The sequence below is a fragment of the Phoenix dactylifera genome, unplaced genomic scaffold (assembly GCF_009389715.1).
Source record: "Phoenix dactylifera cultivar Barhee BC4 unplaced genomic scaffold, palm_55x_up_171113_PBpolish2nd_filt_p 000138F, whole genome shotgun sequence".
Taxonomy (NCBI): Eukaryota; Viridiplantae; Streptophyta; class Magnoliopsida; order Arecales; family Arecaceae; genus Phoenix; species Phoenix dactylifera.
This window is the reverse complement of record NW_024067694.1, coordinates 741015-749689: the sequence shown is the minus strand read 5'-3', so window position 1 is coordinate 749689 and position 8675 is coordinate 741015. Positions and strand designations below refer to the sequence as shown.

At 42.4% G+C, this 8675-nt stretch overlaps 1 protein-coding gene across 1 annotated transcript; it reads right to left on the bottom strand.

Annotated features, from left to right (window-relative positions):
- Nucleotides 1–5780: 5780 nt before the first annotated feature.
- On the bottom strand, nt 5781–7031 carry LOC103696207. The gene is made up of 2 exons (XM_026800799.2): nt 6754–7031; nt 5781–6510 (listed from the first exon to the last, which is right to left on the bottom strand). The coding sequence occupies exons 1-2, from the start codon at nt 7029–7031 to the stop codon at nt 5781–5783; spliced, it is 1008 nt and encodes a 335-aa protein (XP_026656600.2).
- Nucleotides 7032–8675: the final 1644 nt, after the last annotated feature.

Here is an 8675-nt window from a genome sequence, read left to right as displayed (position 1 = left end):
ATAAGACGACGCTTTAAAGCTGTACCTATAAAATTTGGCGTGGTTTATTTTTTTAATGATGCTTCTTTCTGGCGTTAGCAAATTTCTATCGGATTTTTCCATTTTTTTTTATGAGAACTCATTGCCGACGCTTTTAGATATCGTAATATTTTGGTGCAGTTTGTTTATTGACGGTGCTTGTGTCCAGCATCGGCAAATTTGCATCAGCATTTCTACATTTTTTTCCATAGTAATTCTAAAATAAGTGAAGCACAAGTTTGTGGAACAAATGTGTCCATTAGTTATATGAAGAACTTGTTATACAAGAAGCGCTAAAAACGAAAACTTCATTGCCACTTCTGTATTCTAACATAATTACAGCACACATTTGGTATCATTTGTTAAACAAATACAAGGAAAAAGGGATCAGAGTGAAAACCAACTTTGTTGATTTTATACCAATTTGAGTTGCATTGGGATAACCAAGTTGCATCATTTTTTGACACGAACCAGATAACCAAGTTCTTTGTATGCTCAATCCATTACCAAGGACCAACAAAATGGGAAGCCATATTTCCAAGATAACAATTTTTTTTTTTTTTTACACCCAGAGACTAGGGCTGTCAATGAGCCGAGCCGAGCCCGAGCCTCCTCGGGCTCGGCTCGGCTCGTTTCACAAAATCTTAGGTTTGGGCTCGGTACCGAGCCCGGTATTGGGCTCGAGCTCGGGCTTGCTTGGCACAACAAAGGCTCGGGCTTGAGCTCGTAAAGTTCGTTTGCCCGAGCCCGAGCGTGAGCCCAAGCTCGAGGATGGGGATGGGGATGGGGATTGTCACGCCCCAAACCCAGTACCCGGGTCCGGTACGCAACCGGCCGCATGAGCCCTAAAGCAGTGCCCTAAAGATCATGTAAGGCCTATGATTAACAAAAATTTCAATAAATCCACAATTAATTTAGTAATTCAAATAGACAAGTCTGACATGTCCAAATAAACAAATTAGTTCAATTACAAGATCTTCAAATGTTCATCGACATCAAAGAAAGATAAACAAACTAACTAGCTAATGACTCTGATACTTGCACTCTGCACCCATTCCATCCAAATCTAAGCATCCTGCAACTCTGATAAAAAGAAAGAAGAAAAGGGGATGAGCTTTACAGCCCAGTAAGAATCCCTACACATCCACACCAACACAATAATAATATAAATATGAAAACCACGACAAGTCGATGCACATATCATGAAGTCATAAACCGGCTATCAAAGCTCAAATAATCAATATAAGTATGTACATCAAACATCAATAAAAGTCCAGCCACACAAGAATGATATAGCATATGATAGCTCATAAACCTGTATTATAGTTTCAATGCCTTTTCTTCAACTTGATCCGGATCAATTATCTCTCCGACTTTGGGTCAAATCTCGGTTACATTTCTCAGCCTGTGGTGGGGCTACCAAATTATCACATTTTCAGCCTGTGGCAGGGCCTGCACATTATAGTTCCACATTTCTAGCCTGTGATGAGGCCTGCCAAAGTATCACATTTTCAGCCTGTGGCGGAGCCTGTACATTGTAGTTTCATATTTCTAGCCTGTGAGGGGGCCTACCAAAGTACCACATTTTTAGCCTGTGACAGAGCCTGCTATAATAACAAGATAAACCCAAAGTCCTTTTTCATACAATCCAGTTTACATCCACACATCAATTCTTTTATTTATTTATTTATTTATTTATTTCCGGCTTTAGACTAACCACGGTCACGTTTCTAGCCCGTGACGGGGCAACCAATATCACGTGGTTAGTTTAGAGCACCACATCCATCAGTCCAATCATGTAGGTGTAGGTTATGCGCATGCATGCATCCATCATGATACCAATCACAAGCGAATACGATCAAAACACAATTTAATATAAAACTAGTTTGTTTCTTTCTTATCTGGATCATAGAACATTATACATAAATAGGTGCAAAAATTATTTTTATCATGCAGGATTGACGTATAAGGATCCTTATCCTTTGTTGAAAACTCAGACAACTAATCACCCGCCCTCACGGCGATCTATGAACCGGAATGTGCAGGACTTTGCTCAACGTCCTCTCGTCCAATAGATTGTTCCCCTACAGAACCAAGTCATCGTTAAAATTTATCAAAAATATATGATGATTTAGGACCCTTGTTTAATCCTCTAAAGGGTCCTCTAAAATCTAGCATCCCAAGACTATCTAGAGTCTTTAAAGCCATGATCTCCCCGGATCCAAGTGTAAGGAGAGAACCCAACTAGAGAGAAAAACAAAAAAATATAATAAGAGGAAGGGAATGGGAAGACCCTTTCCCTTCGTCTCTTCTTCCTTCTTCCCGACGGAAAAGGGGGAAAGGGCGCCCGGCAGCAGGCGGCCCACGGCCGGCGACGCCCCCTGGTCGTCGGCCTGTGGTGGTGCCGGCGGTGCCACGCCCGGTGACGGCCGGCCTGAACGAGAGAAGAGAAGGCCGAACAAGGCTCGGCTTCTCCATCAATCCGGCGGCTTTCCGGCCACATTCCCAAAGAGGTAATGGCCAAAGACGATGGAGGAGGAGGAGAAGGTGCTCACCTTGTCTCTGGCGAGGTCCTCCTGATCGGATCGACGGCGAATGCTCCGATCCCTCCCGCAACATGGTAAAGCTCCAATCTCCCTTCTCTTTTTTTTTGTGTGAGTGTGTGTGGAAGCCTCTCGGTTGATGCCCTAGAAAGAGAAGGGAGGAGGTTTTCGGCCCGATTTGGTAGGGTTTTTATCACCCCAAAACCTCCCTTCTGGTGGATTCGGGAGGAGGGGGAGAATTTCTGAAATAGGGGAGGGAGAAACTCCCCCTTTTTCGTGTGTTGGGCCGCCCTTTCTCAGAGGCCGGCCCAACCCAACGTGGGCCTTCACATTCCCCCCCTAAAAGAAAATTTTCGTCCTCAAAATTGACATACCTAAGGTTTCAAAAAGCTGCGGATACTTGACTTTCATCTCTTCTTCGAGCTCCCAAGTAGCCTCTCTCTCCGTATGATTATTCCATTGTACCTTCATAAATTCGATGTCGTAGTACTTGATCTTTTCTATCCACAATTCGTACCGGAAACTCCTCATAGGTCAAATCCTCCTGAAGATGTAATGGCTCATATGCTACCATATGACTCGGATCTGGGACATATTTCTTCAACATTGACACATGAAAAACATTGTGTACATTGGATAAAGCCGGTTGTAAAGCCAGTTGATACGCCACCTCCCCAACCTTGTCCAAAATCTCAAACGGACCAATATACCTAGGGATCAATTTGCCACGAACCCCAAATCTCATCACACTTTTTGTAGGTGACACTCTCAAGAAAACATGATCTCCAATTTGAAATTTCAGTTCTCTCCTTCTATTATCAGCATAACTCTTTTGGCGACTCTGAGCTGTATGAAGTCGTTCTTTGATCACTTGCACTTTATCAACAGTTTGTTGTACTATCTCTGGGCCTAACAATTTTCCCTCGCCCACGTCATCCCAACAAATAGGAGATCGGCACTTCCAGCCATACAACACCTCAAAAGGAGCTATTGTATACTTGCTTGATAGCTATTATTGTAAGCAAACTCTATTAATGATAAGTGGCCATCCCACGCTCCTCCTAGATCCTGACACAGGCTCTCAACATGTCTTCCAAGATCTGGATGGTTATTTCTGACTGTCCATCGGTTTGGGGGTGGAAAGCTGTGCTGAAGCTCAATTTGGTTCCAAGAGCCTTATGAAGACTCTTCCAAAACTGTGATACAAATCTACTGTCTCTATCTGACACAATGGTAACTGGGACCCCATGCAACTTCACAATATGCTCTCTATATAAACCTGCCAATCTCTCTAAGGAGAAACCAACTCTGAAAGGCAAAAAGTGTGCTGATTTGGTTAGCCGGTCAACAATTACCCACACGGCATCATTACCTCGTAGGGTTTTTGGCAAGCTAGTCACAAAGTCCATGGTGATATGCTCCCACTTCCATTGAGGAATAAGTAGAGACTGTAATGGTCCTGCAGGTCTCTGATGTTCTGCTTTTACCTGCTGACATACTAGATACTGAGCTACAAATTGAGCAATATCCTTTTTCATACCACTCCACCAAAAATGTTTTTTTAAATTCTGATACATCTTTGTGCCTCCTGGATGTATCGTATAAGCCGAGCTATGAGCCTCCTCTAAAATTTCATTTCTTAATTCTGAAACCTTAGGGACGCACAATCTGCTACCGAATCTTAAGGAACCACCCTCATGCATATGAAATTCGCTTTGAACACCAGACTCTACTATTCCCCTTATCCTCTGTAATTCTGAATCCTCTTTTTGAGATGACTTAATCCTCTCAATCAGGGTAGGCTGCACCATAAGATTAGCAAGTCGTACTTGAGGATCATGCAGTCGTACTTCAATTTCATATCTCTCCAAGTCCAACAAAATGTTTCTTTGCGTAGTGATCAGAGCCGCTAATTTACTTGAAGATTTCCTGCTTAGAGCATCGGCCACAACATTTGCTTTTTCCGGATGGTAATTGATAGTTAGATCATAATCCTTTAATAGCTCTAACCATCTCCTTTGCCTCAAATTCAGCTCCTTTTGAGTATAGATATACTTCAAACTTTTGTGGTCCGTAAAAATTTCACAATGTTCACCATATAAATAGTGCCTCCATATTTTTAAAGCAAAGATCACAGCTGCTAACTCTAAATCATGAGTAGGGTAATTCAGCTCATATGGTTTCAACTGTCTAGAAGCATAGGCTATCACTTTCTCATTTTGCATAAGAACACAGCTGAGGCCCTTGCTTTTGGGTTAGGCGAGATAGAGGCATGGCAATATGAGAGAATCCCTCAACGAATCTCCGATAGTATCCCGCCATTCCTAAAGAGCTGAGCACCTCGGACACATTAGTAGGTCTACTCCAATCAACTACTGCCTCCACTTTCTTTGGGTCAACAGAGATGCCATCCTTAGAGATCACGTGCTCGAGAAAGGTGATACTGTTTAACCAGAATTCACATTTCTGCAACTTGCCATAAAGCTCGTTTTCTCTAAGAGTTTGCAATACTGTCCTCAAATGTTCCTCATGCGCTTGTGGGCTTTTTGAATAGACTAGAATGTCATCAATAAACACTACCACAAATTGATCTAGGTAGGGTTTGAACATCCGATTCATAAGATCCATAAAGGCTGCCGGTGCATTTGTTAACCCGAAAGGCATAACCAAAAACTCATAGTGTCCGTATCTAGTTCTGAATGCTGTCTTTGGTATGTCTTCAGCCTGTATTTTCAACTGATGATATTCGGAGCGTAGATCAAGTTTTGAGAAGATTTGTGTCCCTTGCAACTGATCAAACAAATCATCAATTCTCGGTAAAGGATATTTGTTCCGCACTGTTACTCCATTTATCTCTCGATAATCTATGCAAAGCCGGAAACTGCCATCTTTCCTTTTCACAAATAGTACAGGAGCACCCCAAGGAGAAACACTAGGCCTGATGAAACCCTTGTCCAACAGTTCCTGTAGTTGTTCCTTTAGCACTTTTAATTCAGCTGGAGCTATCCGGTATAGGGCCTTAGAAATTGGTTCAGTGCCAGGAATCAAATCAATGGAAAATTCAACCTCTCTATCAGGAGGTAATCCTGGCAAATCCTCTGGGAAGACATCAGGAAATTCCCTCACAATAGGAATATCTTCTAGTTTGAGTTCTTCTAGCTGAGTGCCCATCACCATGGCTAAAAATCCTTCATCACCTTTCCAAAGGAGTCGCTTGGCCTATATGGCTGAGATTACTTTTGGCGGAGGTAACATTTTGTTGCCACTAAAAGTAAACTCTGGCTGACCAGAGATTTGAAATTTAACTGTTTTCTTGAAGCAGTCAACAGTGGTATGATATGTTGCCAACCAGTCCATCCCAAGGATCATGTCGAAATCCTTCATCTCTAGGACTAGTAAATCTACTTTCATTTTTCTGCCTTCAATATTCAAGATACAATCTTTGCAGACAGAGTTAACTAAGATTACATCTCCACTAGGGGTGGAAACACAAAGTTCAATTTCTAATGGCATAGAAATCATTGTATTATTTCTTCTAACGAAATCGACAGATACGAAAGAATGACTAGCTCCAGGATCAATCAAAACATATGCATTGGTGGATGAGACTTTAATCGTACCTGTCACCACAGTGTTAGAGGCATTGGCATCCTGTTGCGTAAGAGCATAGACTCGCCCCTGAGTTCTAGACCTCTGTTGTCCTCCTCGTTGTTGTTCACTCTGAGATACTTGATTTGCTGGAGCTCTCGGAATAGGCTGAGGCGTCTGTCGAGCCTGTTGCTCACTGCGATTAGGACAGGTGTTTGCCTTGCGGCCCTGCTGGCCACACGAAAAGCAATTCCCATTGAACCAGTTGCACTCGCTCTGATAATGGGGTCCGCCACATCTATAGCATTTTACAGTATCCTTGCGCTGAGTTTTATCATTCACAATAGTTTGTTTCTTGGGCCTGAATTCAGTATTTTTGTCATGCTTATTTTATAACTCAGCTTGTCTGTTTCTCTTTTTCAAAATTTTTTCCCTCTCTTCTTGAGTGTCATTCAAGCCCCTTTCAACTACCAAAGCCTTGTTAACCACATCCTTGTAGGAAAAAAGCTCGAAGGTAGATACATGTTGTCTGATTCGGGCTCTAAGTCCACTTTCAAACTACTCAGCTCGTTCTCTTTCATTCTCCACCTGTCCTGGGGCATACCTGGCTAGTTCTTCAAATTTTGCAGCATACTCTGTGACCGTCATATTCTCCTGCTCTAACCGGTTAAACTCTCGAAATTTCTGCCGTCTCACGCTTTGGGAAATATACTTGTCATAGAAAAGCTCCTTAAATCCTTTCCAAGTCAAAGATGTAGCGTTCTGTCCCATCTTTCCTCTTTCCATATTCCACCAAATATTCGCTTCTCCCAGCAGCATAAATGTAGCAAAAGTGACCCTATCCTCATCAGGGCATCTCAGGGCATTGAAAACTTTTTCCATTTCATTCAGCTAAGTCTCGGCCTCTAAAGGGTTAGAAGTGCCTTTAAAAGCTGAAGGTGCAAACTTTTTAAATTCTGCCAAACTAACATGATGCTCCTGCCAACTTGTAGCCCCCTGTAGGTACTGAGGAGACACCTGCTGCTGCTGGTGCTGTAACTGTTGCTGCATAAATTGTTGCTACTGTTCCATGAAGCGTTGTTGCATCTCCATCATTCTCATCATGTCTGAACGGGAAGTAGCTTGTTGTTGCATCATTGTTTGCATCATCTGAGAAGCACTCAGTGGTTCATTAGGTTGAATTCCAGGCTCACCTGAGGTTCCTGTCCTTGGAGTTTCCGAGGTTCCCATCTCCGAGCACTACCAACAGAGTTGATGTGGTGTTTGAAGGAAAAATATCCCGCAAAATCCGATAAAATCGGATGCCAGGTCAGAAAATCAGTTTTAAAATTTTATCTATTTATTTATAACAGGTATAAATAAATAACATAACTATATTATGTTTACCATACCTCGATCCCGCAGCGGAAGATGGTCAAGGTACTCAGGAACAGAATCTGGTACAGGGCCAAGTGCTGGATCAGATACTGGATCAGATGCTAGATCTGGTACTGGATCGGGAACTGGATCTGGAACTGGATCTGGTGCCGGATCTGGTACTGATGGATCTGGTGCTATGCGAGGCTCGGATGTACGGACCCTCTACTTCACACGCACGCCAAGAAATGCAGGAAGGTAGGATGATGTCTGTATAGTGCAAAAACCCTTTTTGCAAATAAACCCCTGGAAGAAAAGAATTTCAAAAATTCTTTCTTCCCCTTTTTTTTTTCTTTTCTTTCTTTTCCTCTTTCTTCCCGTTTCCTTTTCCTCTCTTTTCAAGCTACTCAATGTTAGATGTATGCCCTAGAAGCCAATCTGGCTGACACATTATTAATTCTAGGGACATAATTTTGTACTTGACTATTTATTATTGAATAAATAAAAGGCATCTTTTCATTCATATTGTTTATGTGTCTATGAATCGTCCAAGAAATTAATAAGATGATGATACATATTCTCAAGAGTTGAGAATTTGAGCCATGTATCATTGGTGATTAATTTCTAAATGCTCCTGATCAATGGATCATCACGAGGACGGTGATCGATCCGATCAGTGCACAGATCACTTTCCTTCTAGATGGACGAGACTTGAGTCCACAGTGTAGGGACACTGAAGTGATACTGCAGGTGCTTGTTAGAGAACAAGGGTACTGAGCGTGACCAAGACAAGAAGTCACTTGGATGTCTATCCACTCGTCAGTGACTTGCTTGATGTTGCAGTAGTGTGACTGGTCCTTTGACCTGCGGTGCTTCGGCTACTCACAGTGAGGTTATTGTAGTTTGACTGCACACATACATGGTCTCTAGCCATATGGGTCCATGCAGTGTAGATTGGCTGCAGTAGGTTCACTGTAGGAGTAGGGTATGCACCTATAAGGAATCTATCGACCTTGATAGAAAAGGAGTGATCCTATGTGATTTGTTAGACTGAGTTCTAAGACCTTGGCCAGGGCAGTAATATAAAGTGAAAAAGAGTTTTCCACTATCGAACTCAAGTCGAATAAATCTTGACATATGACAGACGATGGGGTTTGACGAGTTGTCCAT

What these genes read in the sequence shown, in the direction of transcription:
- LOC103696207 (XM_026800799.2), bottom strand. Translation starts at nt 7,031, where the DNA reads ATGGAAAAAGTTTTCAATGCCCTGAGATGCCCTGATGAGGATAGGGTC. An exon ending in AAATTTGAAGAACTAGCCAG is followed by an intron (nt 6,511 to 6,753) that starts GTATGCCCCAGG and finishes TACTGAATTCAG; the next exon opens with GCCCAAGAAACAAACTATTG.